This window comes from Herpailurus yagouaroundi, unplaced genomic scaffold, assembly GCF_014898765.1.
Source record: "Herpailurus yagouaroundi ecotype Mexico unplaced genomic scaffold, PumYag 77, whole genome shotgun sequence".
NCBI lineage: Eukaryota > Metazoa > Chordata > Mammalia > Carnivora > Felidae > Herpailurus > Herpailurus yagouaroundi.
The window spans coordinates 15,213,423-15,231,342 of NW_024412388.1; the positions used below are offsets into that span (position 1 = coordinate 15,213,423).

A 17,920-nucleotide genomic window follows, 5' to 3' on the forward strand; every position below is an offset into this window, starting at 1 on the left:
GGGCCGTGACCCTGTCCTTCGGGTGAGCAAATGCAGCCAGAGTGTCAGCTAGAGCTCTGAACTGGAAAGCACTTTCGTTCCCATCAGGCCAGGCACCTTGTAGGTGCCAAAAAATAAATTGCAAACCCAATTCAACCCGGCCTTCGGTGTAAGTGAGACGTGAGTTTCACGGCAGAGAGGAGACACCAGACATTGCCTATGTGCTTACTCTTCAGAAAAAAGGGCACCGGGGCTCAGGTCCAGTGGGAGAGCAGAGGCTGCACCCCAGGAAGGGACAGAGGCGGAGGAGGCAGAGAAACAAGGTCTGGGGCTGAGAGCCTCAGGTGAGTTCCAGGAGGAGGCTGGTTTGAGCCCCACCTCTGTTCTGGGCATTCCCTTGGTCTCCCCAGAACATCCGCGTGCCCTTCCAGAGGCGGCTTTGGGGCGTATTGGTTAGAGGCTTGGCCCCAACTTTGGGCACGTTGTCTTACCAGATGTGGGACCTTGGGCAAACACCTTAATCCCTGTCATCCTGAGTGCCTCATCTGCAAGCGTTACTCACCCCTGACGCATAGTGACGTGAGGATTCCAGTGAGTTTCCTGGGCAAAGTGCTTGGCACAGTACCTGACCCACAGTAAGTGAAATGCTCAATAATTAATACCAGCTGGTGTTAGACAAAAGCTAAAGGGTTAATTCTTACTAGCTTTCTTAAATAATAATAATAAAAAAAAGGCATGTAAATTTTAAATAGAGGACTTACCAATCAATTACTGGATTCGCAGTCCTACTTGGACTCTTCAGAGAAAACAACACAAGCCACAGTTGCCTTAACTACTGGCTCTCACAAGTTTCTGATGCACACAATTACTTCTGAGGCATACGCTTTTTTAAAACAGTGACAGGAATTTGTTTCAGGTCAAAATGAAAAAAGACCAAGGAATTAAATTCAGATGGTGAAAAAAGTAAATCAGAAAGAGAATTCTGCTTTCTAAACCTTTATCGGGATAAGGGGACAGAGGGTCAAGGTCTCAGTGGCCGGCACTGTGCTAGGTCCCAGAGATGCTGAGATTTACAACAAAACACCACAATCTGGAAAGATAATGTGTGAAATATGTATGTGACATTGGCTCCTGACCACCGAAGATCCCTTTTTTATTGGTCTTCACCCTCAAGAATACAACGTTTCTTTCTTTCTTTTTTAATATATATATTTTTTTAATGTTTTATTTTTGAGAGAGAGAGAGTGTGTGTGTGTGTGAACCGGAGAGGGGCAGAGAGAGAGAGAGAGAGGGAGACACAGAATCCCAAGCAGGCTCCAGGCTCTGAGCTGTCAGCACAGAGCCCGAGGTGGGGCTCAAACTCACCCACCGTGAGCCACAAGATCATGACCTGAGCAGAAGTCGGATGCTTAACTCACTGAGCTACCCAAGCGCCCCAGGAATACAATGTTTCAAAACCAAATGCCTTTGTCCATTTGAAGTTCATTCCTTCATTTCTATTTATGTATCAAAGTAATGTAACTGCTCATCCGAGCTATTCCCCCACGTTACCAAGTTCAGTTGATCTAATTCCACTAAAAGCACAGAAACTCTGAGCTTCTGCTATGCATGCCGCCTTACTAAAGGTCCGTGAGATGTAAAAGCTGCGGTTTGCATCAAAGGAAACAAATTTCGCTGGGTGTCAGCCATCTCCTGGGCAGGCTAACCTAGTTCCGTGCAGGACGACAGCATACAACGGTCATCACCGCATCATCATCCGCCCCAGGTATCTTGTCCTGCACCGATCACAACACAGCTCCCGGGAGCCAACAGGGTAGAACTTCAGCCATTGGGATAGTGACTCACTTCTGCAGGAAGCCGAAAGGAGCTATTTCTATGAAGCAGAGGAAGAAATGACAAAAAAAAAAAAAAAAAAAAAAAAAAAAAGAGGCAAGCTAGGGTGCTGAGTTTATGATCCCTGAACATGTTAGGGCACACATGGTTATTTCCTGATGAGTCAATGATAATTACTAAACTACAGCTGTGAGCTTGCTATCACAATCTTCCCTTTTTTCTCTAAACTTTCAGAATCTGGTACTGGGGTTGCCGGCTGATGAAGGTGAGCGGGGAAGTAACATCACATCATTTCAAGTCTGATCGCCAAGCCGGTGGGCTCGCAGCAGCCCTCAGAACACCTCCCCCTCCACATCTGGTTTTCACGGCGCAAGCTCCCATCCGTTTCCTCAGTTAACACCTTCCCGCATTGACGGTTACTTTCAACCTTGAGCACCATTATTGCATTCTCTAAGGTATGTCCTAACGGCTGTCCCTGCAACCTACCCCCAAGATTGCACCCTCCCAAAGTGACTGGCCTAGAACACAAACGAAAACCAGACACAAAGATGTGTTATGGGGCTGAACTGTTTCTCCTCCCTTAACCTCCCGTTATTGAAGCCCTAGCCCCTAGTGCCTCAGAATGTGACTGTGCCTGAGAGGGTCCGTAAAGAGGTAAATTAAAATGAGGTCATTAGGGTGAGCACTCATCCCGTATCAGCAGGGTCCTTTTAAGAAGAGGAAATTTAGGGGTGTCTGGTGGCTCAGTCAGTTAAACGTCCAACTCTTGATATCAGCTCAGGTCATGAGCTCATTGTTCATGAGTTTGAGCCTCTGCACTGTCAATGCAGAGCCTGCTTGGGATTCTCTCTCTCCCTCTCTCTCTGCCTCTCCCCCCACCTCACCTTTTAAATGTATTTTTGAGAGGGGGGAGGGGCAGAGAGAGAGGGGGAGACACAGTCCAAAACAGGCTCCAGGGTGTGACCTGTCAGCACAGAGCCTGGTGCGGGGCTTGAACCCATGAACTGCGAGATCTTGACCTGAGCTGAAGTTGGATGCTCGACCAACTGAGCCACCCAGGTGCCCCTTCCCCCTCCCTTTTTAAGCGTTCTTTCTGTCTCAAAATAAAGAAACTTTACATAAAAAAAGAAGAGGAAATTTAGACAGACACAGAGCAAGGACAAGGTGAAGACATCAGACAGCCATCCATAAGCCAAGGAGAGAGAGGACTGGAACAGATCTTCCCTTGGCTCTCAGAAAGAACCAACCCTGTTGACACCTCGATCTTGGACTTCTTTCTAGACTACAGAACTGGGAGACAAACTGCTGTCTAAGCAACCTGGTCTGGTCTGTGCTACTTTGTTAGAGCAGCCCAAGCGCACTTCGTACGGTGATTAAATTCAGAAAGTGGACCACGACCCTCCATGGCCAGACTCCTCTTCCCACGTCTTCTGGTTTGGCGAAGCGTGGAGGTTATAGGATCAGGGACATGTCACCTGGTTTTCTAGGTGGGAACCAGAAGGTTAAGCGACTTGTCTGAGGTTGCATCGTCATCTCCAGCCCGTGGGCGCCTGTCAGAGGGTCCCGGTTAGGGCAGCGCTTCTGCTTTTGGAGGATGAATGGGCGTTGGGGGGCCCCCCCCCCGCCAAGCATCACCCCGAGCAGCCTGCATAGTGCTGCTGCTGCTTTATTTCTAGGAGTCTAGTCCTCTCTTACTGTTCTAGGCTTTGCACTCCCTTCTGTTTCAATATTACCATTAACGTAATGATCCCCACCACCATCAATACAGTGGAATAAAATGGGTGCCCTCAAAACAGGCATTTTCTCTTGTTGCTACCTGTTGCCCCATTGGAGAAGCGGGGGGAACGAGGAATGGTTCCTAGTACTTTTCCAACTGAAAGGTGTAGGTCGGAAGAGGTCCCCTCTCCATAAACACTTGTTAGAGACTTTGTTGCCGGAGACAAAATAGAGGATACTTAATAGAAAATTGGGGGCACCTGGCTGGCTCAGTGGCAGGCGTGTGCCACGCTTGATCGTGGGGTCATGAGTTCAAGCCCCATGCTGGGTGTAGAGATTACTTAAGTGAACTTAAAAAAAAAAAAAAAAAAAAAAGCAGCCCATGAGGCAGGCACCGCTTTCTTTGTAGCCTGTCTTCACCCACAGCCAGCTATGGCCCGAGGGCTGGCCCAGGTGGCAGCTAATGGCTGCGCAGGCCTCTGGTGACCTCAGCTGAGAGCAGACTCGTATCTCTTGACCACCTGGCTGCTCTTCTCGCCTTCCCGGCATTTGAAACTCAAACTTCTGTCTGTCTCCTCTTTCCTTTTCTCGCTCATCTTTAACATGGAAGCTCCTAGCTGTTTAAAACCTAGTTTCAAAATCTCCTAACAAAAAAATCTGGCAACCATTGCCCGCTAATCTTAAGGCAAGATCCTCTTGTGGGTTGTGGGCAGGGGTTTTGCTACCTGAGCCATCAGTGTCTAAAACCACTAAGGAGGGAGTGGAGGAAAGGTGACTGGTCATCCATCTACCAAGCCTGGATTTACGTCTCACTCCATCACTTACTACATGTTTAAACTGGAGCAAATTAGCTAAATTTATTTGCTTCTGCAAATCGGGGTTCATTTCACACATCTTTGAGAACATATTTGTGAGAATCTGAGATAGTGTGATTTACAGCACCTAGCAATAGGAAACTACAGTGAATGGTCATTTAAACAACCAACCTGAACTCTTGTGAAATTAGAGAATTCTTGCTCATTTGTTTAAAAAAAAAAAAAAAAAGGTCTTTCCTAAAATTCTAAAATGCCTTAGTAACTTCAGTGTAGTGAACATGGTTCAGTACTTTGACAATGATCTCACATGACCCTTGGGTGGTTATTCTAAAAATAAACAAGAACTATGGATTTGAACACCTTGATTTGACAGATGAGCAAACCAAAGCTCAGGGAGATGAAGAGTCTTGGCCAAGGTCCCACAGCTAGCAAGTAATGCAGCCTCCAAGGACCAGAGGTACAGATGTTAGGACACTGGCCTGAGTGATGCACTCTAACCAGGAGGCTGTCTTAGGTTGGAATTGATGAAAATTTCCAGCACTTTCCGTATCATCCCAGCAAACTTAAGTTGCAAACAAGCAGCATAAGGGATTTAGGTCTGATATAAGAAGAATTTCATCAGCGCAAAAGTTCTTCCACAGTAAAATGGATGAGCAACTCTCTGGGTCTTAGGAAAGAGTATCTGTTGGTACTGGGGGCAAAGCAGACAAGGATAGCAGGGGAGACCAGATGACTAAGGTTCCTCTCAGAATCGTGAGTGCAGTGAGCGAGGATTACTAATATCCCAGCTCATAATTACTAAGCAGATATCCTGTCCAGAAGGTTCAGTTGTCAGGCCATGTCCCCCTCTGACATGGCTCTAGGCAGACTTCATGTAGTACAAGTTTACAGGTTATCAAGAGCAGGAGGGCTGTTCACTCAGCAGTGTCCAAGTTCTGATGGAAGCTGTCGCTCCTGGAGGAAAAGCTCTCACAAGTACCAGTATCCTGTGAACTGAAAGGACTTGCCTGTAGTAAGGAAACCGTGAGGAAACAGCACCCCAAGGTTAGGATCTGAGAATGACCGAGTACTTGTACAGTAACCAAAACAACTCAGGACAGCCTAGATGACATTCCCATCTGTTGGATTACAGCAGATCCAAGATCGAATTCTAATAGTTCTTGCCAAACTTGTTAAAACAAAAGCCACCGTGACTCCTAGCTGCAAACTTAATAGTTTCATCTCATTTCCAAATCCTCTCCACTCTTAAGTCCTTTGTTTTCCAGGAACAGAACACGGAGTCACTGGGCTGTAGGGTAAGGGAATTCCGAAGCTTGGAAAACTGCGGAAGGGAGAAAACGAAGCAGAGCAGCCAGAGATGGCTCTGCATTCAGAAGCCGGGTTTAGTTCTGGTTGTGACCTGGGGCAAGTTTCTGAACCACACTGTGTCTTAGTTTTCCCTCTGTAAAGTGGGCCTAATAAGCAATGATCATCTCATAGGGTTGCTAGGATTCAATGATACAACGTACGTACAGAGCCTTGGAGAAGGAACTCAATTAGTGTTGGCTATTATCGTCACTATTATTTATATTAACAAGTCAAATTTGCCATTGCACTTTATTGAACACTCAAGGCACCACAGAGGAAGAGAAAGGCACCAAAGAGAAAGGTCTCTTTGTTAAACAAAGATTTCATAGCAAATAGTGTTATTTTTTTTAACGTTTATTTATTATTGAGAGACAGAGAGAGACAGAGCATGAGCAGGGGAGGGGCCGAGAGATGGAGAGACACAGAATTCGAAGCAGGCTCCAGGCTCTGAGCCGTCAGCACAGAGCCTGACGCGGGGTTCGAATTCACAAACTGCGAGATCATGACCTGAGCCGAAGTCGGACGCTTAACCGACTGAACCACCCAGGCGCCCCGCAAATAGTGTCAATTACACATTTATATACAATGTGAAGAGAAAGAGAATTTCAATTTTTGAGGAAAATGACTTGGGAAGGTACCTTCGGAAGGCTCCTTTCACATACTGGTTGTTGACAAAAAATTAGGAACAGTTCAGACTAAGCTAATACATTTAAATAATCAAAGGTAGAAAATTTCTGCAACAGAAAAACCAGTGAAGAATCTGTGGAAAATGATAGAACTTAATAGAGAGAAAAAAAGTTAAGAGATTAGTTTCTTAAAAAAGGCAAACTCCATGCAGCTGAGGGATACCGTTTAGCGATCCCTCCTGGCTTCTGAGCACAGTTCTGCCAAGCAGTTCCTAAGCCAAGAGCTTCAACATGTTCGGGTTCTGTAGCTGTAGCTCAGCTCTGCAGAACTGAGTGACCATCTGTTCTCCCGTGAAAATGCAAAACAAACTGCATGCTGGGAAGTAACGTCGATCAGCACCTCTGGGGGAAGAGCTTAGTAATGATCTTTTTCCAATTAAGAAGAGAATTTCCCATCATGAACAAAATTAGAATTTTTGCTTAACTCAAAGAGAAATAAAGTAATTAATACAATTTTGCAGGTTCCAAAGATGAGAAATCTCAACTATAATCCTAAACTTTTAAAGTTTTTTAGTTGGCTAAATACAGCAGTTCATGAATATGGCTGGCTTAACCTCTTTCTCCTAATCTATCACATGATGGCCAAGAGTATCACAGCCGGAGCAAGACTAGATTCTTTAAAGTAGGTACAAAAAATAGGTTAGCAAACCTAAACTAGGGCTGACAAACTTTTGTAAGAATGATGGAAAAAATGTTAAAGGTGTCGGCATATTACCTAGCTCTTGTTTTCATGTAATTTTTTGGTTAATTATACCCAATAGACATGATTAAAACATACATCTGTTTTCTAAGATTTATATTGGACCAGACTTCCTTTTCATTAAGACCATGTGGATGGTTATAATCTGTATTGAATGCTTTTACCATAATACTAAGAAAAGATCTTCACTTTTTTTTTTTTTTTTGCAATGGTAGCTCTTCTTTCACAGGTAGGTTAAGAAGCTGACAATCTCTCTCCCGGTACTTTCTGAGATTCATTTATCAAAGGTAGTTTGTAGGTGGTTTAAGAGTATGTGAAACACCGTAACTGAGCTCAGTGAGTCACTAGCAGATGGTACTGAAGCCACTGATCCATGCTGGAAATTGCTGGGATTACATCTGGAGTTTGCAGTTTTTCCTTCTGTAACATGGAAGTAAAATGTATGTATCCCACTCCTTTAAATGCCTGGACGGGAGAAAAAACCAAACATTCCTTTATCTCAACATAAGGTGCCTGTACATCTCTGATGACACGGTTTTCACTGAAGAGTGGAGTGGCCCTCTTGTCTCCCTTTACAAGATGCTGAAGCAAGGACAGTTTTGTCCTTATCTGAACTTCATCGTAACTTGACAAAGTTATGACATTCTGTTAGCTACAGAATGTCAGAGTGGGAAAGGACCCCCAATGATCTAATAAACTTCTTACCCTGTGCTGGAGCACCTACTGGACAACATAACCACTAAGTGGCTGTTCAGAGTATCTTTTTACAAGTGGGATCATAAAATGAAGAAACCAACCAAAATCCTCCAACTTTTGATCCCAGAAGAGTATTCTTAGCACAGGTACCCAACACTCATACTACTAAGAAATTGAGAATTATTACCTGCCAAATAGCAAAAGAGAAATTAGGATTACTTTCTAAGATCAGGTCTGTATCAACCCTTTTGCAGTGCTGTATTTTTTTTTTTCTAGTCTAAAGACTATCTATCTGAACATTGAACATAAAAAACTGGAATCTATGATCTTGAAAACAAGGACCTCAATAAAATGCAAAATGACTTTAAACCTCTTATTCATTAAGTAATTGGGTTCAATATATCTAGAAACATCATTTACCATCCATATGAAGAATTCAAAAGCAAATTAACTGAAGTTTGTATTTAAAAAGGAAAATGGAAGGGGAACCTGGTTGGCTCAGTCGGTTAAGTGTCTGACTTCGGCTCAAGTCATGATCTTAAGGTTCGTGGGTTCAACTCCCATGTTGGGCTCTGTGCTGACAGCCTGAGCCTGCTTCAGATTCTGTGTCTCCCTCTCTCTCTGCCCCTCCCTGGCTCCAACTCTCTCTCTCACTCTCTCTCTCTCTCTCAAAAATAAACATTAAAAAACACGAAAAAATAAAAGAAAGAAAGAAATACAAAGGAAAACGGATGGCAGCTATTCCAAGGAGGAAAGACTCCAGTGAATGCAACACTTAGCTACTTTTAAGGGTCTACTAGATAGAATCTTTTAAATAGAAGCTACAGTTCAGCAGCTTTAAAATTTCATGTTTATTCATATTTTTCAAAATATATGTACATAAAAAAAGGAAGATTTACAACAGGAAAGATTGCCTTACATGCAACACAAATTCCAATGAGCTCATGATGGGATCACACATGATTATGGATCTACTTCAAGCCAATCTTCTCAAGTCCATTTCCCAGCCACACTCTAGGCTGCAGATGAGATCCCAGGAGACAATGCAAGTGGAATGAAGGAAACAAACGTCTTTTGCCTCTGGCAGTACTCAAGGGGCCAGAAGATGTACACCAAAAAGTTTAAGACGATTAAAATGTCAAGTGCCACAGGGAGGATAAATGATAACCGGAAATCAGTATTTCTCAAGTAGAAAGCTAGTACTATTTAACACAACTTCACAATACTAAACCAAATACAAATGAGAAAGGGTTAGGTAGTTGGGCTTCATTTACTGTTTTCTTTTTTGTAAATATCTCAAAAAAAGAAGCCACTTGCTTGATATCAAAAGTGCTGTGGAAAGAAAGGAGGGGAAAAAAACCCACAGATGAATCTGGAATTTAGTTTATTTTAGCAAATTGTATGTTTTTCCACTTAACATTTCTATATTAGCAATGATGTAACTCTCCAACATTTCCTTATAAAAAAGGCAAACAGGAAACAACTCATGCTCCAAATATTAAAAAATATATTTAAACATTTGATCAAGATTTTATATGGTGTGGTTTTTGGTAACACAGGTGACACCAGAAATCATAAACTCAACATATTCCTGTATTTCCCTTCAGTCAGAAACCAAATGGTGGAGGCAATTTGTGCTTGTGGTTGAGGGAGCGCAACGCTCTGGGCCAGTGAAAAACACCTGGAAATCGGCCAACGTGAAAAGTGGCCCAAAGGAGTCCTAGGTCTGCAGAATCTAATGAAGTCATAATGTTTTTTGGCTTATTCCCAAAGCTAAGACGTCTCTGTGTTTATATAGTTGGAGAGAAAGGGTTAGTGGAGTGGTTTTATAAATAAGATTAATTATTATAGCTATAACTGAAGTCTCCAGGCAGAAGGCTTTTCCATTCAGTCAGTGCTATATACTGCCTCTTTTTTTTACTTCCAGCACCTGACCAGTATCCTACTCTTGATGTTTTCTACAAATATAAAAATCTTTGCAAGTGTTTAGATAAAGCTGGAAGAAACAAAGAAAAAAAAAAGCCAAAGCTGACAATAAAAAAAGAAAGAGGGTTGGGGTAGAGGGAGAAAAAATGACAAGTGGAGATTATACAGTTCAGGAAAATCCGGAGTTATCGCAGAAATTAAAATGACTGAGGGAAGGGGTAGGCACCAAGAACAGCACCTAAAGCGAACAAATGCCTAAACTGGTTTATTTATATTCCCTCCCCACAATGTTCATAGGGAAGGGAAAAAATGTAATTTTAAAAGCATCAAAACTAAAACAAATGCACACTGACCTTAGAAAATAAGATTCTGAATTTTATCATGATACCCTTTTTTTCCTATAAAATTTACTTTTTTGCTTTGAAAGACTTCTTCATGTTGGCTTTGCCCTTACTGGGCAATTTCACTTCCTTTCTGACACTGGCTGCAGGCTTTTTTGAAGAGCCACCACTAGGTTTCTTGATGACTGAGGATGAGGGTCTGGCTTTCTTGGCAGGAGTTTTGGCCTTAGGAGGGGCTTTCTTAGACAAGGGCCTAGCTTTCCCCCGCTGGGCAGCTGGAACTTTGGGCGCGGGCTTGGACCCTCTCTGCTTCACCGATGCGGCCTTCACCGAAGACTTGGCTGGGGTTTTCTTCTGCAACCTGTGAGAACAAAGAGCAAAGGCGATCACTTAGTACTCAAGAGACTCACTCTGCCAGGACGACCGGATACTTTGCCAAAAAAGACACAGGGTAGACAGAAGTCACCGATGTAAAGGACAGGAACGTGGTGATTTGACTATAGCCCTTACTAAAACTGTGTGAAAATTCAACCACTTCATGGGAGTCTGTACATAATTTGTGATGTTCTTCCTAGGAAAATATGGGATTGTTTTTCTTTCAATAACCAACCAACTACGGATATACACACAGATTTGACCAAACAGTAAATTACACATATTCACAGTGCTTCCTAAGTTCAAAGCCCCTGAATTTCCAGTAAGACAAATTCAAATGTTACACCAAGAGCCTTCTGAGAAGGATCCTGAGTTGTTACAATGCTATTAATTACTATTACTGCCACTATTAGCTCAAAGGTAGGACACCCACACATCCACACCTTCTTTTAGGTGGTGGCTCTTCGTCATCAGAGTCTTCTTCTGAAGAGTCCTCCTCATCTTCATCCTCGTCTCTTGAATCATCTAGCTCTTTCTTTGGAAATAGAACTCCTGGGCTATGAGAAGAGAAAAAGAAAAGAAAAATACGGTAAAATTACGTAAAAGAGAAGTCCCACATAGGAAAGGGAAAAATGTGAACCTAGATGCTCTTTCTTTGACATTCCGCATCTTCCTGCCCTCCCCAAATGCCATGTTGCAAGTGTCGGGTTACAGTTTAACCTGTTTTCAACACACACGCAGTTATAACAAATCTATTAAGAGTCTAGAACCATACCTCATTCCCTTCCTCCTACCATTAGAAAAAATGGACTCTTTATTTTAATTTTTTTATGTTTTTAAAAAAAAATTATTAATATTTATTCATTTTTGAGAGACAGAGAGAGAGTGCGAGCAGGGAGGGGCAGAGACAGAGAGGGAGGCACAGAATCCGAAGCAGGCTCCCGGCTCTGAGCTGTCCGCACAGAGCCCGATGCGGGGCCTGAACCCATGAACGACAAGATCATGACCTGAGCTCAAGTCAGAAGCTCAACTGACTGAGCAACCAGGCATCTCTTTTTATGTTTTGAGACAGTGAGAGAACACGGTATGACAGTGAGGGAGGGGCAAAGGCAGAGGGAAGGAGAGAATCTTAAGCAGGCTCCACACCCAGCACGGAGTCCAACATGGGGCTTGATTTCATGACATGCACCAAAATCAAGAGTTGGATGCTTAACTCACTGAGCTACCCAGGTGCCCCAATAAGATGGATTTTTTTTTTTTAATGTTTATTTATTTCTGAGAGGGAGACAGGCAGAGCATGAGAGAGGGAGGGGCAAAGAGAGGGAGAAACAGAACGTGAAGCAGGCTCCAGGCTCCAAGCTGTCAGCACAAAGCCTGAGGTGGGGCTCGAACTCACAAACTGTGAGATCATGACCTGAGCCGAAGTCAGACACTTAACCGACTGAGCCACCCAGGCGCCCTTAAAATGGATTCTTAATCATTTACTTAGTAAGCAATTTAAGCTCCTGATGTGTGTCCAGCACTGTATTAGCCACTGAATATACAGCAGTGACTGGTCTGTCTACAAGACAGCAAACAGTTTGCACAGCAGTATACATTTTTTTGGCCTCATGATACTGGCAAAAGACCTCAAAATATCATAAAGGCTGAATCTCTTCCAAGTTTTAGAGAAAGTCAGCAAGGATTTTCTAATTTTCTTTGCCCTTATTGATACAAATATTGATTCCATTGTGTAATAAGTCCTTGAATTATAACATTTTATGTACAAGACTTTAAGAATTAAATTTAATATTTGAAAAATTCAAATAATATGCAATCGGCCAAGTAACAGAGGCTTGTACACAAGGTACAATGTAAGAAATACACTATACTCTTGCTAAAATAGGGCTTTAGTGGTACATGTCATGGCACTTTACTAGAAATCAGAGTATAAGAAGGCCATTGCACAGGTGCACAGAACAATGCTTGACCCCAAGGAGGTGCTCAATACATTTTTTGGTTTGGTGCATAAATAAAGTATAGATCAAAAAGATTTTCAAGGAAATGGCCCTATCTCTATAGTATGGAGAAGGCAGACTAGGGTTATTGGAAGCAGCCAATGCTCTCCCCTCCTTGAGTGACGATGAAAACATACATAATTCTCTAATAATCTTAAAAAAAATTTTTTTTTCAACGTTTATTTATTTTTGGGACAGAGAGAGACAGAGCATGAACGGGGGAGGGGCACAGAGAGAGGGAGACGCAGAAACGGAAACAGGCTCCAGGCTCCGAGCCATCAGCCCAGAGCCCGACGCGGGGCTCGAACTCACGGACCGCGAGATCGTGACCTGGCTGAAGTCGGACGCTTAACCGACTGCGCCACCCAGGCGCCCCAATTCTCTAATAATCTTGTCATTATCATTTATTTAATAAAGAAAGAATGAACACAAAAATAACCGGCCGATGATCTCAAAGAATTCCATGCTTGATTTTAAGGAATGGGTGGCTAAGAAGATCTAGCAGGGTAGCCAACATTCTCCAGTTCTAACATGAAAAGTGTTTGCTCTAAAACAATACTGCCTTAAGTAATCTTTATTTTCAAGTAAAACAGTAATAAACTAATCAGTTAAGCCCAAGATTTTAAATTTACAATCACCAACACTTTGCATTATGGCCTGGCTGCTTACCTGGGGTAATAGGGAAAACAGAGCTGGAAGGTGCCACTGAATCCTTTGCCAGAGATCTGTTCCATCCATCCATTCTTTTCGCATTTCTGAAGAGTCTTCTTCAACAAATGCACTGAATAAAAAATCCAGAAATGAAGAAAGTTACCTACAATTTTTTTTTTTTTTAAATTCTTAACATTTATTTACTTTCGAGAGGCAGAGACAGACAGGGCATGAGTGGGGGAGGGGCAGAGAGAGAGGGAGACACAGAATCCGAAGCAGGTTCCAGGCTCTGAGCCGTCAGCACAGAGCCCGATGCGGGGCTCGAACCCACAAACTGTGAGATCATGACCTGGGCTGAAGTCAGATGCCCAACCGAGCCACCCAGGTGCCCCTAGTTATTCTATTTTATAAGTCCCTCAACCACAAACATTTATATACAAATTTACTGTCCTGTCAAACAGTAGGTGACATGTGCTAACTGAAATTTTTGTGGTCAGAATTGTTAACTAATTCACTTAACAATTAAGTGCCCATAAATTTGAAAAGAGTTAAATTGTCATGGCAAGAGACTGACCATTAAGTCCATTAAGACCATTAAGACAAGTTCCTCGTTTCAGAGAAAGCAGAACAGGAGCCCAGAGTGGTGAGTGACGTGCCCTACAGTGACGCAAAAATGATTAGTAGCCAACCTAAAACTAATCTCTCATTTCCATTCATTCAAACATCTATTGGATACCTGTATGTACTCAGAAATAATTTAGGAGAGTATCAAGATGACAAAACCGGGGGCACCTGGTGGCTCAGTTGAGTGTTCATTTTCTGATTTTGGCTCAGGTCATGATCTCATGGCCTGTGAGTTCGAGCCCCGTGTCGGGCTCTGCGGACTGTGGGGCTCTGTGCTGTTTGTAGAGCCTGCTTGGGATACTCTCTCTCCACCCCTTGGCCCCTCCCCTGAACACAGGTGTGCAAACATGCTCTCTCAAAAATAAATAAACATTAAAAAAAGGAAAGCATTCCTTCATAACATTATAAAATTCATACTGCATAGGTTAAAAGTCAGTATTAAGACTTCAAAATTACTTTAAAAAAAAAAAATTTTTTTTTTAACATTTATTTACTTGTGAGACACAGAGAGAGAGAGCATGAACAGGGAGGGTCAGAGAAAGAGGGAGACACAGAATCTGGAACAGGCTCCAGGCTCTGAGCTGTCAGCACAGAGCCCGACGCGGGGCTCGAACCCACAGACTGTGAGATCATGACCTGAGCCGAAGTCGGGCGCTTAACCGACTGAGCCACCCAGGCGCCCCCAAAATTACTTTTAATCAAAAGAATACAGACTAGTGTGCACTTTGTTACGTATTTTCCATATTCCTTACCCTACACCACTACACCTATTCTCGTAGTTCACTGAGAAAATATACAGCCTCGTTAACCTGGATATGACAGTGCTAAGGTGAGGCTTTTAATCTCAAATCACCACCTGACAGGGTAAAGACACTTTCCTGAGAAAAGTATTCTTTGTTCTAGGGCTTAAGGCAACAAGAAACAACATAAGTAGCATTTTAAAACACCTGCTTGGCTTCAAGGGAAAATTACATGGTTTGGTAGACATTCAGAAAGGCAAAAAGATACTACACTTGAGAGGTATTCTGAACCAAGAGATTTATCTAAAATCTTTATAGTAAAGTAAAATCAAATCCTGATCTTCAGCAGACATTGTAAATTAAGGATAAGCCTTGCTTATTTGTTTTTTCCTTTTGTAAATAATAATTTGTAAAGTTGTTCCCTCTTGATTTTCAGTCAGCAGTTAATGCTTTGTAATAGCATGATCTCCAGAACTGTTTACGAGGCAATCCCCGCCGATCCCAGTTAAATGCACACAACTGTGAGCCTTACTTTGATAGTTAGAATTGGTCCCTGGGTGGTTCTCCAGGACATACTTCTTCAGAGCAGTGGTAGAGCAGGTCTTCGGCTCATTCATGGCAGCAATAGCAGACAAGATTGCATATTCCATCAGGCTTCCACCAAGCAGGGGTTTCTCCCCTGATTTCTTCAGCTGTTTTCCAAGGAGGAAGAGAAAAGCATCAAGACAACACTCTCCCAAAGCAGGTCAAGACAAGACTCCTCTGCACCAGGTGGGTCGGAGTTCCTGCATTAGCACAGATATGTTTTACAATAAATTGTCAGGTTAGGGACTTTCTCTTCCCGCTCATCAGGTATTTAATCTAACTGAGGAGTCCCAACCCTCCTATGGATATTTTCTCTTTCCATTAACCCCTCCATCCAACCTAACAGAGCAACAGCTACCCTTAACTCAAACAGAGTGACAGCTGTATCCCAATAAGCAGGTTAACTTGTTATGTCCCAAATAAGTAAGACAGTTTTGAGAATACTTCCTTGTCTCAATCTGAAAAGTGGAGTAGTTAGAAAAATAATAAATAACCTTTTTAATCCTGTAAAGAAAATAGCAAAGGAAAAGTGTGATAATTGTTTAGGGTATCATACAACAGAAAATGACATAGCATATTCCAAGGACAAAAGGATGGGGAACAAAGATCAGCACCATTAAGCACAAAGAGTAAAAGGACAAACTCAGGTATGATCTACAACAGAGATTCTCAAAGAGTGGTCCACAAACCCACTGGGGATCCTGAGACTCTTTCAGAGGATCTGCAAGATCAAAAATATTTTCATAATAATGCTAAGATGTGATTTGCCTTCTTCACTGTGGTGACATCTGCACTGATGGTGGAAAAGCGATGGTGGGTAAAACTGCCGATACCTTACCATAAATCAAGGCGGAGACACAAAAATGTACCAGTAGTTGCTGTATTTACTGCTATGTGCTTGTTTAAAAAAAAAAAAAAAAAGCCAATTTCACTTAAGAATGTCCTCAATGAAGTAGCAAAAGTTATCTTATTAAATCTCAATCCCAGTACATGTCTTTCTGTTATTTTATGGGATGAAATGGGAAGAACACATTAAGCATGTCAACTGCATGTGGAGATATGACGGTGGTCTCAAGGAAAAGCACCCCAGGGTCTGAGTTGTGAGCTGAACTAGCTTCATTTTTCATGGGATACTCCTTACTTGAAGGAACGACTATTAGATACACTATGGTTAATTATTATTTAGACTTGGGCATCTGGTAGACATTTTCTTGAAAATGTATTAAATGAGCCTCTCCCTTCAAGGAAAACAACTAACAGTATTTGTTGCCAAGCATAAAATGCAACTTTTTAAGAAAAAATTTAAATCATGGAACATTTGTATATACTACGGTGAGCTTAGTAATTTCTGAGTACTTAAATATTGTTCTGATAAGATCGGTGGGTACTATTACTTTTGTTACTGTTTGATGAAATGTGGTAACACTTTAATTATCTGCATGATTCAGTGAACCACTATCTTCCAAATGACCATGTTATAAAATTATGCAGTTAAAACATCTGCTCCAAGTTCAAGACAGACCCAAAGATTTAAGGCAAGAGTACAAGAGGTTCACAGATATGGTTTTAGGTTCCACATGGCAACTAACCTTTAAGGAATTAGCACAAAATCAATTAATGTAATACACCGTATTAACAGAATAAAGGACAAAGATCACATGCTCATCTCGAGACACAGAAAAATCATTTTACAAACCCAAAAGCTGCTCATAATAAAATGTAACAAACTAGTAATAGGGGAGAAATCTTCTCAACCTGATAACAGGCATTTATAAATAACCCACAGCTAACTTAATGATCGAAGACTTGATGTTTCCCCTTTAATAAGGGGAATGAGACAAGGATGTCTGCTCTCAGCATTGTACTGGAGGTTCTCTATTCAGTATAATTAAGCAAGAAAAAAGCAAAGCAAAACGAAACAGCCAGATGAGAAAGGTAAACAAAATGGTCTTTATCTGCAAATGACATGACTCTATGTAGAAAATCGTAGGGAGTCCACAAAAATCCTAAGGAATCTACAAAAAACTACTAGAACTAGTGAATGAGTTCAGCCAGATATAACATATAACATATAATGTTGCCAGATATAAGATCAACAGACAAATCAACTGTATTTCTAAATGTCAGCAATGAACAATCTTGAAAATATTTCCATTCACCGTAACGTGGAAAAGAATAAAATACTTAGGAATAAACTTAAATGTAAGACCTATATACTGAAAACTACAAAATGCTGCTGAGAGAAGTTAAAGATCTAAATAAAGAGACAGTCAGTGTTCACGAACTAGCAAACTCAGTATTATAAAGACAGTGATTCTTCCCATATTGATGTATAGGTTCAGTGCAATCTCTACCAAAATCCTAGCTGGGTTTTGTGTGTGTGTGTGTGAAAAATAACAAATGCATCCTAAAATTCATATGGAAATGCACAAGACTAAGAATAATTAAAATATTCTTTAAAAATTACATTTTTTGACATTTTCCAATTTGAAAACTTGCACAAAACTTTCAAAGCTACAGTCATCAAGACTATGATCCTGGCATAAGAATTCATACATAGATCAATGGAGAAAAACCAGGAGTCCAGAAATAAATCCTTAATATGTATGGTCATTTTTTTTTTTTTTTAAATAAAGATGCCAAGGCAATTCAGTGGGGAATAGATAATCTTTTAAATAAAAAGTGTTGGGGGGGGCGCCTGGGTGGCTCAGTCGTTTGAGCGTCCAACTTTGGCTCAGGTCATGATCTCACAGCTCGTGGGTTCAAGCCCCACGTTGGGCTCTGTACTGACAGCTCAGAGACTGGAGCCTGCTTCCGATTCTGGGTCTCCCTTTCTCTCTCTCTGCCCTCTCCCACTCATGCTGTCTCTGTTTCTCAAAAATAAATAAACATTACAAAAAAATTTTTTT

The 17,920-nt window shown here is 41.8% G+C and overlaps 1 protein-coding gene across 7 annotated transcripts in view; it reads right to left on the reverse strand.

The window, feature by feature from the left end:
* Positions 1-8,603: 8,603 nt before the first annotated feature.
* HP1BP3 (heterochromatin protein 1 binding protein 3) overlaps positions 8,604-17,920 on the reverse strand; it is a 39,542-nt gene continuing 30,225 nt past the window's right edge. For 6 of the 7 annotated variants that reach the window (XM_040463586.1, XM_040463555.1, XM_040463574.1 and 3 more), the window contains 4 exons: positions 14,959-15,118; positions 13,081-13,192; positions 10,858-10,971; positions 8,604-10,400 (listed from right to left, as the gene is read on the reverse strand). In XM_040463586.1, the coding sequence (XP_040319520.1) occupies positions 10,106-10,400; positions 10,858-10,971; positions 13,081-13,192; positions 14,959-15,118 (681 nt within the window). In that variant the 3' untranslated portion in view covers positions 8,604-10,105. The other variant, XM_040463599.1, reaches the window with a different exon arrangement.